General features: G+C 41.4%; 1 protein-coding gene across 1 annotated transcript in view; it reads left to right on the top strand.

The window, feature by feature from the left end:
• Positions 1–10423, top strand: part of fam163ba (family with sequence similarity 163 member B, genome duplicate a) — a 43110-nt gene extending 32687 nt beyond the window's left edge. The window contains exons 2-3 of the mRNA XM_021603102.3: positions 4710–4825; positions 6244–10423. Of these exons, the coding sequence (XP_021458777.1) occupies positions 4733–4825; positions 6244–6645 (495 nt within the window). The 5' untranslated portion in view covers positions 4710–4732 and the 3' untranslated portion in view covers positions 6646–10423. The remainder of the gene's footprint in view (positions 1–4709; positions 4826–6243) is intronic.
• Positions 10424–15016: the final 4593 nt, after the last annotated feature.

Genomic DNA, 15016 nt, shown 5'->3' on the forward strand with positions numbered 1-15016 from the left:
CTGTTAATATAGGAGTGGTTAAAACATGATAATAATGGTCCTCTGAGTATATAAAAAAATAGGTATACTTCCACTGATATGCCATCCAGCCCTGGAGTTTTTCCAGACTTTAATTGCATCATGAAGTTCCTCCTCTATAATTTGGCCTTCACATGAGTCTTTCTGTACAGATGTTCATTTTACATTGTTTATAGGAAAATAATCCATACAATTAGCTTCGGTTAGTGGAGATGGAGGAGACTGAAGGGAAAACATTCTTAATAAATCTTCTTCAGGATCAGTGTCCCATCCAGAGGACGGTTGAGCTAAAGTTGGCTAATGTGATTAGCATGAAGTTGTAAGTAACAAGAACATTTCCCAGGACATAGACATATCTAATACAAATACAATACAAATTAGGCACATTTGGGCAGTCTCAGGGCCTGAGCTACAGGCAGTTAGATTTGGGTATGTCATTTTAGGGACGGATCCTTAAGAGGATCCTTAAAGTACTTTACTTCCTCTTTCAAATTATCATTCATGGAATCATGAGTGACTCAATCATTTGTCACAAGTTACAGTGAAAAGTTATTGGTAGCATTTCTATGTTGAAGATTGAAAAATAATTTGTCTGCATTTTTCCCCATATTCCATCCAGTTAGCTTTATTTTTATAATATATCACACTGGATCTTTCTTGAATAGGTTCTTCCATTTCTTTTTGTTTTTCCTCTAACTTACTCTGAGCCTCTATGGTACAGTTTTTATTGCTATCTATCTGTACTGTTAGTCCTTCAATTTTCTTTGTTAATATGGACTCTTTTGACCTAAATTGCTTTTGTTTTATAAGTGAGTACTGAATTGCATGGCCTCTAAAGGCACATTTAAAAGTGTCCCATACAAAAATGGGATCTGCTGTACAGGAAAAAGTTAGTTATAAATTCTTCTGTCCTAGTTAAAAACAAGTTATCATCCAGTAGGCTTCGATTAAATTTCCAATACCCTCACCCACGTGGAAATTCTGTAAGAGCAATATACAGTATATGCCAATTATGTGATGGTCCGACTGCATTCTGTCCCCTATCATCACTTTGTTTCAACTTTTGGTACCAGAGAGAATGACATAAGAAAGTAATCAAGCCGAGTAGCTTGATCGAGCCTCCGCCATGTGTATCTCACAAGATCTGGGTATTTAAGCCTGCATATATCCACAAATTCCAATATATCCATGACGTTCATGATTTCCTTAAGTGTCTGAGGGTGATAGTTTGTAGTGTGATTTCCTTTACGGTCCATAGAGGTATTTAAAACCGTATTAAAATCTCACGATCACGTGTGTTAGTGTCTATAATACTGTAATAAGCTATGTCCTCGGATTTTCTATGATTGTCCACGTAGAAGAACCCCCTCAAATTCGAACGACTCTTGTGTAGCTTGTGAGCATCATAGAGCAAAACATGTGGTCAAGACATTCAGACTCAACAGACGTTTTTGGTAAAAAAAGACCAGGCCCCGGGCCCCTTGTCACTCTAGCTCAGCCCCCGTTAATCACACAGACTAACGGATACAGAAGAAATAGATTAATCCAATGGTACAACCCAGAAGTCTGTAGCCCAAACACAAAATGTTTAAAAAGGGGTTAGAAGTTGAAAACCTGACAACGTTATGGTGGGATTCATTGGGTTAAAGAGCATTGACCCAAAACTAGCTGGTCAGCACAACCAAGTCAGTGCCATTTTAAATTGAATGATATAGCTAGAATAGAGTGATTTTATGTCTATGGTCAATACTCCCAGAAACACACACAGACATATTACCCAAAGATATTTGTCATATTTTGTAGTACAATACTCTTTTTATTATATATATATATATATATATATATTTTAACACTACCCTCTGTCCTTTCTGTATGAGACTTTTATTCTGTTGGCTTTTTAAATTCTCTTTTCTGTTTCTTCTCTTTCCAATCCTTAGCACAGATCTATTGATTTCATTTGAGGGCTTGACCTGTAAATTAGATTTGTCAAATTAGAGTCCATCCGGTAGGTATGTGCTGTTTGTAGACAGCTTGCTAGATTGACTTTATCAGATCCGCCGGGCCAAACAAAGTAAAGGGCCTTTGGCAAAGACAGGTTCTTGCTCTCTCTCATTGGACCCAAACACACTGTAGCTGGACAGGAGAAGAGGTTAGGTCCTCCTCCCTCATCTGGTACCCTTCCTGCAAGCTCATCCTGGCATGACCCTCCAGCACGACAATGCCATCAGCCGTACTGCTCGTTCTGTGCGTGATTTCCTGCAAGACAGGAATATCAGTGTTCTGCCATGGCCAGCGAAGAGCCCATAGATCTCAATCCCATTAAGCACTTCTGGGACCTGTTGGATTGGAGGTTGAGGGCTAGGGCCATTCCCCCCAGCAATGTCCGGGAACTTGCAGGTGCCTTGGTGGAAGAGTGGGGTAACATCTCACAGCAAGTACTGGAAAACCTGGTGCATTCCATGAGGAGGAGATGCACTGCAGTACTTAATGCATCTGTTACTGTTACTTTTGATTTGACCCCCCCCCCCCCACACCCTCTCTCTCTCTCGCTCTCCATCCACCCATCTCTCCTCAAACCTCTCTCTCGCTCTCCATCCATCTCTCCTCAAACCTCTCTCTCACTCTCTCCATACATCCCTCCTCAAACCTCTCTCTTGCTCTCTCCATCCATCTCTCCTCAAACCTCTCTCTCTCTCGCTCTCCATCCATCTCTCCTCAAACCTCTCTCTCTCGCTCTCCATCCATCTCTCCTCAAACCTCTCTCTCTCTCGCTCTCCATCCATCTCTCCTCAAACCTCTCTCTCTCGCTCTCCATCCATCTCTCCTCAAACCTCTCTCGCTCTTCACCCATCTTTCCTCAAACCTCTCTCTCTCGCTCTCCATCCATCTCTCCTCAAACCTCCCTCTCGCTCTCCATCCATCTCTCCTCAAACTTCTCTCTCTCGCTCCATCCATCTCTCCTCAAACTTCTCTCTCTCGCTCTCCATCCATCTCTCCTCAAACCTCTCTCTCGCTCTCCATCCATCTCTCCTCAAACCTCTCTCTCTCACTCTCTCCATACATCCCTCCTCAAACCTCTCTCTCTTGCTCTCTCCATCCATCTCTCCTCAAACCTCTCTCTCTCTCGCTCTCCATCCATCTCTCCTCAAACCTCTCTCTCTCGCTCTCCATCCATCTCTCCTCAAACCTCTCTCTCTCTCGCTCTCCATCCATCTCTCCTCAAACCTCTCTCTCTCGCTCTCCATCCATCTCTCCTCAAACCTCTCTCGCTCTTCACCCATCTTTCCTCAAACCTCTCTCTCTCGCTCTCCATCCATCTCTCCTCAAACCTCCCTCTCGCTCTCCATCCATCTCTCCTCAAACTTCTCTCTCTCGCTCCATCCATCTCTCCTCAAACTTCTCTCTCTCGCTCTCCATCCATCTCTCCTCAAACTTCTCTCTCTCGCTCTCCATCCATCTCTCCTCAAACCTCTCTCTCTCGCTCTCCATCCATCTCTCCTCAAACCTCTCTCTCTCGCTCTCCATCCATCTCTCCTCAAACCTCTCTCTCTCGCTCTCCATCCATTTCTCCTCAAACCTCTCTCTCGCTCTCCATCCATCCATCTCTCCTCAAACCTCTCTCTCGCTCTCCATCCATCCATCTCTCCTCAAATCTCTCTCGCTCTCCATCCATCCATCTCTCCTCAAATCTCTCTCTCTCGCTCTCCATCCATCCATCTCTCCTCAAACCTCTCTCATTCTCCATCCATCCATCTCTCCTCAAACCTCTCTCTTGCTCTCCATCCCTCAGTTCCATCTGGCTCTCCATCCATCCATCTCTCCTCAAACCTCTCTCGCTCTCCATCCCTCAGTTCCATCTGGCTCTCCATCCATCTCTCCTCAAACCTCTACCTCTTTCTTGCCATCTCTTTTACCCGGGGCGCCCGAATACGTGGATGTCGATTATGGCAGCCCCCCGTACCTCTCTGATTGAGGGGTTGGGCTAAATGCGGAAGACGCATTTCAGTTGAATGCATTCAGTTGTACAACTGACTAGGTATCCCCCTTTCCCATCTCTTTTATGAACAGGTCCCTCTACTCTCATCTCTCTCCTCAAAACCTTTCCACCCATCCTCTCGCTCTCCTTTTATTTTATCTTTTCCATCTTTCCATCCTACCAACCAACCTCACCGCACAGCTTATATTGACCTTCTTTCCTTCTATCACGCTGTCTTCCCATCTCTCCTCCCTTTCCTCTCTATCTCTCCTCTCAATCGCTCTACGCTCTGTCTTTCCACTTATACCTCTTTGCCCTCCGTCTCACTCTATTCATCTCCCTTCCATCTCCCCATCTCTCCCTCCCTTTCATCCCACCTCTTTCATCCTTCTCTCTATCTGTCCTTCCACGACTCATTCTCCTGTTTCTTTATCTCCTCTATCTGTGTTTCAAGCAGTGAGACAAAGTCTAGATTATGTATAGGAAGGATAATTCAATGAGCGTTACTGGGGATGACACAGAGTTAATCCACTTAATGAACACAATGCACTCTCTCTCTTTCTCTTGCTCTACCTCGCTATCTATCTCTTCACCCTTTCTTTCCCTCTCTCTTGTTCCATTCTCTCTCTCTCTCCCTCTCTCTTGTTCCATTCTCTCTCGCTCTCGCTCTCTCTCAATTCCCCCCCCCTCCTCTTTCATTCTTTCTTTTCTGTAGGCTGTTGATGGAGAGGATTTCGAATGACAGCCGGGACAGTGGTCATCACAGGCGGTATTTTAGCTACAGTTATCTTACTGTGCATCATCGCAGTACTGTGTTACTGTAGGCTGCAGGTAAGCCCCTCTTACAACTCTCTGGTCCTCTCTTCATTGTGGTCAGGCCATGTACTGCCACTGAACTGTTACTGTCACAATAAGCATCAAGTCCCTCTATACCTCTGATGGAGACCTCTGACTGGGTGCTTAGTAATCTGCTGAAAGCCAAAAACAAAAAGGCTAAAAAAAATTACACCACGTAATTCGAAAAGCCTTTATTTAGTTTCCTTGTGCACTGGCGCACTTCAGCAAACGTGTCTTCATCAAGGTGTGCCCCTCTGGACTGTCCCCCTCTTCACTGAGGTCAGGCTATGTGGTACAGGAAGCCGTTAGACATCACAACATCACACCCCCCTTTGTATATTCAAGCTGCACATACTGACTTGGGTATGTTCCCCCTCGCACAGCTTGCCGGGTACGTGTTTCTCAGAGCATTCAGAAGTCTCTCACTAGACTATATGTTTTGACGCAGAAGGGTTCTTTGGTTCTGGAACACCTGATGGTTTTGTGATCATCAAACCTTCAGTGTGTAGATAGAACTGGGTAGGGGAGGGTGGGGTGTCTTGAGACAAGTTGTACAATGTAGTGTACAGAGGCTGTGTGTAGAACTGAGGAGGGGAGAGTGGGGTAAATCTGGCCACTTTTGACATTATAAGGTAGAAAGACTTAGTGTGTTCTGGGTAGGGGAGAGTTGGGGTATGTTTGCAACCTTGTTTAAACTGTAGTGTAAAACCTGGTAGGGGAGAGTGGGGGGTGTTGAGACATTTTTTCCATTACAATGTAAGACAGTAAGTGGGTCAGAAAGAGATGACATTTAATTAACGAACCACCCATTCCTATTTCATTCAGCTAATAGACAGACATCCAGCTCCTTTTCTCAGAGTCATGTTAGTGTAATTGTATAAATAGTCGGTTAATCTCCGTCTCATGCACGCTTACGCTCTATTCCTGACTCCCTCTCAGTGTTATGTTGTGTAATAGCTCAATGTAATGTTTGGTAACAGCTTACCAAACTTCAATGTGTGCCACCTGAGACAGTATCAGAAAGGCAGCAGAGATTTAAAAAAAGCCCTGCCATCTCATTCAAGTAATGTAGCTGTACACTTTAATGGATTGCTCTTTGTGTCATCTCCTGAATGTTTTGCCTTCACCTGCACTTTGAATACCAATTATTGTTTATCTTCATGTTGGTAGTGGACTTTACAAAAGAGACTTTTAAGTCTTAACTATTGGTTGGTCACAGATCAAATAGACCTAAAACTTTTTTTAAAATTCTTAGTGACAGACATGCTGTGATCATTCATGTCCTTATCTCTTCAGTCTCCCCTCTTTCCCTCTCTCTGACCTTATTATTGCTGTACGAAGGAGAATATTTTATCATCTCAAGGATATGCAGTGAATATTGAAGTTCTCCTCGTTTCTTGTCCCCCCGACAGTATTATTGCTGTAAGAAGGAGGAGTCTGAGTCGGAGGAGGAGGAGCCCGACTTCGCGGTGACGTCCCGCCTCCCGCCTGTACACGCCAACCACAACATCGTGGCGGCGTCGGCCGCCGCCTCCAACCCCAACGGCCCCGCCCTCTTCACCCCGCCGTTGGCGCGTAAACTGACGCGCTCGCAGACATTCTGCCCGTCGTGCACGCACCATGAGCTGCCCTTCTACCTGCAGCACCCAGACGGACTGCGGAACGGCGGCGACCGCGTCAGCTACCGCAGTGTCCAGCAACACGACCTGGACCTGCCCTTAGAAATCCCCAGCTACCACAAACTCAACCTGACCCGGTCGGTCACTATGAGGGACATGTTCAACCGCAGCTGCAGCATCAGCACTGACGTTTAGTGGCATCAGCGCCACTTGGTGGCATTGAGGACTCATGGAAATGGATGGATAATACAATTGGGACAGATAGTGGGACTGTGATTCTCCCATGAACCTCTGTCTTACGCTCAGTTATAACCACACATTAACTGGTGAAAAGATAAATCTGCGAGTTTGTCCTCTCCTCATTCTGCTTGGTCTGTGGGTACAGTAGGATGTTGACCCTGAAATACCATAGAGTTTCTACACTGTCTGGACTCATACTGTTGGATTACCTTAAACCTAAACCACCTTCTGGTTTAAGTCCACCAAATCAACCCAAGCTTTAAATAACAAAAAACAGACTTTGCGTAGTTGCTGCTAAAGAAACCAAGAAACCATGGTGATAAGGAGGGTTATGGAGGCTTTTCGCACTACTGTGTCTCTCCACCAATCCCCAGCCTGATCACCAGAAGGGGGACGGAGCAGATCATATCCCAAGTTATGGATTATTCATCCATCGCATCATGGTTTGGAAATGGAGGAAGAGAGGGGGAAGAAAAACATGTCAAAGACCATAAAAACGTAGGAGATAAAAGGCTTGGGTTGGAGAGTAGGGGGTGGAGTCCTCTGCTCTGTTTTCTACATGCAGTTTTTTTTGGGGGGGGAGAGAGAGCCGGGTTGCTACGAGAGCATTAGAGACTTGCTGCTTCTCATGGATGACCAACCAGTGGTGAATGCTTGATCTTTTCTTGTACATAAAGCAGGAGATTGGGATTCTGTTCTTAATCTCAATGTGGATCAAGTTAGAATGAGAGGTGTGTGTTTTGCATACCAAGGAAGTGATATCTGGAAATAATCCTAGCCAGCGCTGTACACAACACGTTATCATACTTTTTCAGACTCTAATTGGGTTGCAATAACATTAAAAGGACACTAAAGGGGGGCGTTTAAGTTATTTATTAATGTGATTTACCAAACAGAATGTGTCCGGGGTTGGCTTAACCCGTTGGGATTTTAAAAAAAAAAGCTAAATGGATTTTTGAAAATAGTTGTCCTTTTTTCAAAGTTTTACTTCAGTCGTTGTCATTACTGAATATTGTGAAACAGCATCCATACTATTTATGTCTGAGTGCTGAGAAACCATACAGACGAGAAAAAAAAAGATATTTTATACACTTTACTATGTAATTTATGGTTATCTTGTTCACTGGAGTTTCAAATCGTGGTATTTTCACCGGATTCCTTGTGTTGTCTAAAATCTGAGATCCATAGGCTAATAAATCTAAACAACATTTTGTGGTTTATCTTCATTCGATTGGATTGGATTTGGTTTAGCTCCCTCTCCACCCGCCTTGTTGGACTATTGGGATGAACTCTGCACTCGATTTAGAGGCCTGGGAGAGTATGACCGTTCTCTCTGAGCTCTGCAAGCAGGACTGAAGGAAGCGCTGTGCTGTGTGCTCAGTATAGTCAGGATGGGGATGGAGAGACTGCGGTTGTGTTTTTATGCCCACGGGCCACTCTTTCTATCAGATTATTTACTGCAGAGATTAAATCAGAGTGGGTGGGGGCTGGAATCTGATTGGCTCCCTCATGTTATTGTCCTCTCACTCCATCTGTACATTCAGTGGTAGTGGATGTTTTGCCTCTTTTTGTCTTCTTCCTTTTACTACCACCAGTTGACTAGCAAACACGGGTGTTGTTTTGTTTGTTTGTCCCAGCAAATTAAACAATTTGTCCAAACGGTATGGGCCTTTTTATTTAGTTGATCTATTGTTGCATCATGTGTATTCCTGCAAATAAACACACAGGTACGCATACAGTGCATTCGGAAAGTATTCCAACCCCTTCACTTTTCACATATTTTGTTACGTTACAGCCTTATTCTGAAAGGGATTAAATATTATTTTTTTACCCAAAACAAAAATCTACACAAAATACCCATAATGATGAAGCGAGACATTTTTGCAAATATATCATTTTCTTTTGAACAGAAAACCTTACATAAGTATTCAGATCCTTTGCTATGAGACTCCAAATAGAGCTCAGGTGCTTCCTGTTTCTATTGATCATCCTTGAGATGTTTCTACAACTTGATTTGAGTCCACCTGTGGTAAATTCAATTGATTGGAAAGGCACACACCTGTCTATATAAGGTCCCACAGTTGACAGTGCATGTCAAAGCAAAAACCAAGCCACGAGGTCAAAATAATTGTCCGTAGAGCTCCGGGGACAGGATTATGTCGAAGCACAGATCTGGGAAAGGGTACCAAAAAATGGCTGCAGCATTGAAGGTCCCCAAGAACACAGTGGCCTCCATAATTCTTAAATGGAATAAGTTTGGAACCACAAAGACTCTTCCTGGAGCTGGCCCCCAGGCCAAACTGAGAAATCGGTAGAGAAGGGCCTTGGTCGGGGAGGTGGCCTAGAACCCGATGGTCACGCTGACAGAGCTCCAGAGTTCCTCTGTAGATGGGAGAACCTTCAAGAAGGACAACCATCTCAGCAGCACTTCACCAATCAGGCCTTTATGGTAGAGTGGCCAGACAGAAGCCACTCCTCAGTAAAAGGCACAACACAGCCCGCTGGAGTTTGTCAAAAGGCACCTAAAGACTCTCAGACCATGAGAAACAAGATTCTCTGGTCTGATGAAACGAAGATTGAGCTCTTTGGCCTGAAGGCCAAGCGTCACGTCTGGAGGAAACCTGGCACCATCCCTACGGTGAAAAAGGAGAATGTTTTTCAGCAGCAGGGACTCGTCAGGATCGAGGGAAAGATGAACAGAGCAAAGTGCAGAGAGATCCTTGATGAAAACCTTCTCCAGAGCTCTGAATGTCCTTGAGTGGCCCGGCCACAGCCCAGACTTGATCCCGATCTAACATCTCTGGAGAGAACTGAAAATAGCTGTGCAGCGGCGCGCCCCATCCAAGAGAATCTGCAGAGAAGAATGGAAGAAACACCTCAAATACAGGTGTGCCAAGCTTGTAGCGTCATACCTCAAAATACTTTAAGCTGTCATCGCTGCCGAAGGTGCTTTAACAATCTAGTAGGTAAAGGGTCCAAATACTTATGTAAATGTGATGTTTTTGTTTGTAATAAATTTGCTAACATTTCTAAAAACCAGTTTTTGTCATTATGTGGAGTGTAGATTGATGAGGGGAAAAAACAATTTAATCCATTTTAGAATAAGGCTGTAATGTAACGAAGTTTGGAAAAAGTCAAGGGGTCTGAATATTTTCCGAATGCACTGTACATTCATAAATGTATGCATACATATTATCTTTCAACATTTTCTCTTCCTTTTAAAAACTGAGCCCCACAGGAAATGTAGTGTCATAAGGAATTGTATGAGAGACAGATATTAAAGATGGAATCAGCGCCACTGTCCACCCCTCCACTGCTGTTATTGTTTTTGTTGCAGAGTTGAGGAGCTTCGCACAGCATGCTAAGAAAATTGCAGTACATATTGTGCTCTTCTATCACACGTGCAATGATATCCGGGGGGGAAGAAACTGTTTGTTGTTTACAGTAACTTATTTGTTGTTGTAATATCGCAAAAGGACGTGGTTGTTTCACCATTAAGGATTCCAGGTTTAAGTACATGATTATATTACATTTATTTAAACTTTTGTTCATATTATTTTTACAGTATTGGTGTTCTTTGCTGAACTACAGTATTGCTTTTCTTTCAGTATTTGCATTTTATGATACACTTTTGTTTCCAGCTCTCTATGGTAAAACACGTTTCTGTCATTGTTTCAACTGTATGACTAAAGAACACACGGTTACTAATAAAAGTTTGTGAAAATCTCTAGTATTTTATGTACATCTCTACTACTGTAGTTGTTACAAAGAAAGCAAATATACATTTTCTTATATTTTTTTACATTTTTATTTAAAAAAAAAAACGTTTTTAACCTTTATTTAACTAGGCAAGCCAGTTAAGAACCCATTTTTTATTTACAACGATGGAAATTTACTATGGACATGGCTAAGGACCTCCCCCTAAAGACCTCCCCAAATCTTATTTACTCAAGAGTTATACAACATCGCATATTCATCAGCATCCATTATAATGTCCATTGAGTTATGAAATATGGAGAAAACAGTTACTGTAGGTGACATCAAATATGACAGACATTGGATGGATATACAAATGCATATAAAAACAAGTCACTTCCTAAACATAGTTGAAGACCAGTGATGGGAAACATGGCCTCATGCTGCTGCAAGTGTGATGGAGAAATCTCCTAAAAACTCAGGGTGTACTCTGTAAAGACCACAGCTATAAAGTCTCTTTCCAGTGCTACGGTCACACCTCTTTGAGATGATGGGGATGAAAATAAAATGTTGTTTTGTTTCTCCCGGAAATGACATTGAGATGAGAATGAATCCGAGACGTATTTTGCTGATAAAGCATTGAGTCGGGTTCATAGGATGACTCAATCCTGGTTCATGTAAGAATTAAATAGACCTACCACAATGGACAGACAGGACACCAATTATGTCATTGTCTCCTTTTTGTCTTTTTGTTACATCGAGGTAAAAAAAAAGTACCTTATAATGCATCCACATTGTTCTGCTATGACCAATAATTTGACATATTCAAATGACTGTAATCAGATTATGTCACTGAGACTGTTATAAAGACATTATTCACTGTAACTTCAAGCTAGAATCTTTAGTTGTAAATGAACCTTCTACTGCACACATTTGTGACCAACCACCTTGATTCAGGTTTATTTGAAATTGTGTTTTTTACATTGGATAAAAGCAGACACAGAGTTATAAAATGGTATATCATTTGAGGAACAATGGGAAAGTAATTCTGCTTTGAAAGTTGATCAACTTGTAACCTCACTTTTGAGAAAATGGCTTTTGTATGTTCTGGTACCTACTCACACCCTCTTAAACTTTAGCCACCACCCAAACTCTGACCATTTTATTCGCCCTAGCAGAGCTGGTTAGGCTGTTTTCATGTTATCCAGGGCGTTGGTGACTGTAACTCGTCTGCTGGCAACAATTGAATTACTTTTTTTTGCCGACGTTTACTGACATTGGCCATATTCAACGGGTGTTGAGTGTTCTTAAATTCATCAGTTATTCTGCGCTCTGGCACACTCAGACAAGAGTGCTCTGAAATTGGAGTAGATGGCCAGACTGAATTTACGAATGCAGCTGAAATGATTACTTGCATAGTGGATGGAGTCTTTTGTAAAGACATGTAGCTAGCTACCTAGCTAAACAATGAACCATAATCCCAACTCATGACGTTACTACCCTGCATGAATCTGCAGGTAACTAACCAACCAGGTTCAATGTTAAATAGTTAACATTAGGCTATAACTCGCCAAGAAAATGACTTTGAGATACGAATAATAAGATCATGCACATAACGTTAGCAAGCGAGCCAGCTACATTTGAGTTTTTTTCTTTGAAAACAATATTCCATCCTATTTTTTTTGTTGGAAGATAATGTTTCAATAATAATTTAAAAAAATAATCTTCTTGAAGAATATAACTTATATTTCCTCAGGAACTACCCCATCACAACCCAAAATATAAGCTTGTTTTATTTACTCTGATGTTTGTTAACCTCTTTGATCTCTAGGGGCGCTATTTCATTTTTGGATAAAAAACGTTCCCGTTTTAAGCGCGATATTTTGTCACGAAAAGATGCTCGACTATGCATATTCTTGACAGTTTTTGAAAGAAAACACTCTGAAGTTTCAGAATCTGCAAAGATATTGTCTGTATGTGCCCCAGAACTCATTCTACAGGCGAAACCAAGATGATGCGTCAACCAGGAAATGAGCAGATTTCTGAAGCTCTGTTTTCCATTGTCTCCTTATATGGCTGTGATTGCGCAACGAATGAGCCTACACTTTCTGTCGTTCCCCCAAAGTGTTAGCAGCATTGTGACGTATTTGTAGGCATATCATTGGAGGATTGACCATAAGAGACTACATTTTCCAAGTGTCCGCCTGGTGTCCTGTGTGGAATTCGGTGCGCAATTGCCAGCTGCTTGTACTTTTCCATTTGATTGAGGGGAGAAACCATGCTTCCAAGAATGATATATCAATGAAGAGATATGTGAAAAACACCTTGAGGATTGATTCTAAACAACGTTTGCCATGTTTTCAGTCGATATTATGGAGTTAATTTGGAAAAAAGTTCGCGTTTTGAGGACTGAATTTTCATTTTTTTTTGGTAGCCAAATGTGATGTATAAAACAGAGCTATTTCTAATACACAAAGAATCTTTTTGGAAAAACTGAGCATCTGCTATCTAACTGAGAGTATCCTCATTGAAAACATCAGAAGTTCTTCAAAGGTAAATGATTTTATTTGAAGGCTTTTATGTTTTTGTTGAAATGTTGCGTGCTGGATGCTAATGCTAACGCTAAATGCTACGCTAGCTAGCTACTTTTACACAAATTATTGTTTTCCTATGGTTGAGAAGCATATTTTGAAAATCTGAGATGACAGTGTTGTTTACAAAAGGCTAAGCTTGAGAGATGGCATATTTATTTCATTTCATTTGCGATTTTCATGAATAGTTAACGTTGCGTTATGGTAATGAGCTTGAGTCTGTATTCCTGATACCGGATCCGGGATGGGGAGATCAGAGAGGTTAACAATGTAAATGTAAACCACTATTGTATACAGTGCATTCGGGAAAGGATTCAGACCCCTTCACTTTTGTTGTTCTAAAAAATATATTTTGAAATTGTAATTAATCTTCGCACAATACTCCATAATGACAGCAAAAACAGGTTTTTAGAAATGTTTGCGAATGTGTGTATATATATATATATATATGTGTGTGTATATATATATATATGTGTATGTGTGTATGTGTATATATATATGTGTATTTATATATATATGTATATATGTATATGTGTGTATATATATATATGTATATATGTATATATGTGTATATATATGTGTATATATATGTGTATATATATATGTGTGTGTATATATATATATGTGTATATATATATATATATGTGTATATATATATATATATGTGTATATATATATATGTGTATATATATATATATATATGTGTATTTATATATGTATATGTGTGTATATATATATGTATATATGTATATATATATATATGTGTGTGTGTATATATGTATATATATATGTGTGTATATATATATGTGTGTGTGTGTATATATGTATATATATATGTGTGTATATATATGTGTGTGTGTGTGTGTGTGTATATATGTATATATATATGTGTGTATATATATGTGTGTATATATATATATGTATATATATATATGTGTGTATATATATATATATATATATATGCAAAAACTGAAATATCACATTTACATAAGTATTCAGACCCTTTACTTAGTACTTTGTTGAAGCACCTTTGTCAGTGATTACAGCCTCGAGTCTTCTTGGGTATAATGGTACAAGCTTTACACACCTGTATTTGGGGAGTTTCTCCATTCTTTTCTGCAGATCCTCAAGCTCTGTCAGGTTGGATGGGGAGTGTCGCTATTTTCAGGTCTCTCCAGATATGTTTGATCGGGTTCAGGTCTGGGCTCTGGCTGGGCCACTCAAGGACATTCAGAGACTCCATTCATCTTTCCCTCAAGCCTGACTAGTCTCCCGGTCCCTGACGCTGAAAAGATCCCCACAGCATGATGCTGCCATCACCATGCTTCACCGTAGGGATGGTATTGACCAGGTGATTAACTGTGCCAGGTTTCCTCCAGACGCTTGGCATTCATGCCATTCAGGTTCAATCGGACCAGAGAATCTTGTTTCTCATGATCTGTTTCTCATGGGTGGCTTTTGGCAAAATCCAAGCAGGCTGTCATGTGCCTTTTGCTGAGGAGTGGCTTACATCTGGCCACTCCAAATCAAATCAAATTCTATTGGTCACGTACACATATTTAGCAGATGTTATTGGTCACATACACATATTTAGCAGATGTTATTGCGGGTGTTGCGAAATTCTTGTGTTCCTAGCTCCAACAATGCAGTAATATCTAACAATTCACAACAATACACACAAATCTAAAAGTAAAATAATGGAATTAAGAAACATATAAATATTAGGACGAGCATTGTCGGAGTTGTCATCATGCCCTGATCTGTTTCACCTATCTTTGTGTTTGTTGCTATAGTCCCGCGGCTACACTCCCGGAAGCCGAGACCTTTCCCCCCTGCTCCAAGATCATTGACCCCTCTGCTGTTGGTCCTCTGTTGCCTTGTACCCTCCGTATACTTCCTACCTTTCCTGTGTCTAGAATTAAAACCATGTCTCACAGCCCTTTGACTCCTGAAGGCTTGACTAGGGGCAGGAGATTCCAGTACCTGGGTGACTCGAAGGGTTATTGCCCGGACGAAAGGTGCTGGGTCTCTGCTAGGGA

The sequence above is a fragment of the Oncorhynchus mykiss genome, chromosome 5 (assembly GCF_057628025.1).
Source record: "Oncorhynchus mykiss isolate SJ-2025 chromosome 5, ASM5762802v1, whole genome shotgun sequence".
Taxonomy (NCBI): domain Eukaryota; kingdom Metazoa; phylum Chordata; class Actinopteri; order Salmoniformes; family Salmonidae; genus Oncorhynchus; species Oncorhynchus mykiss.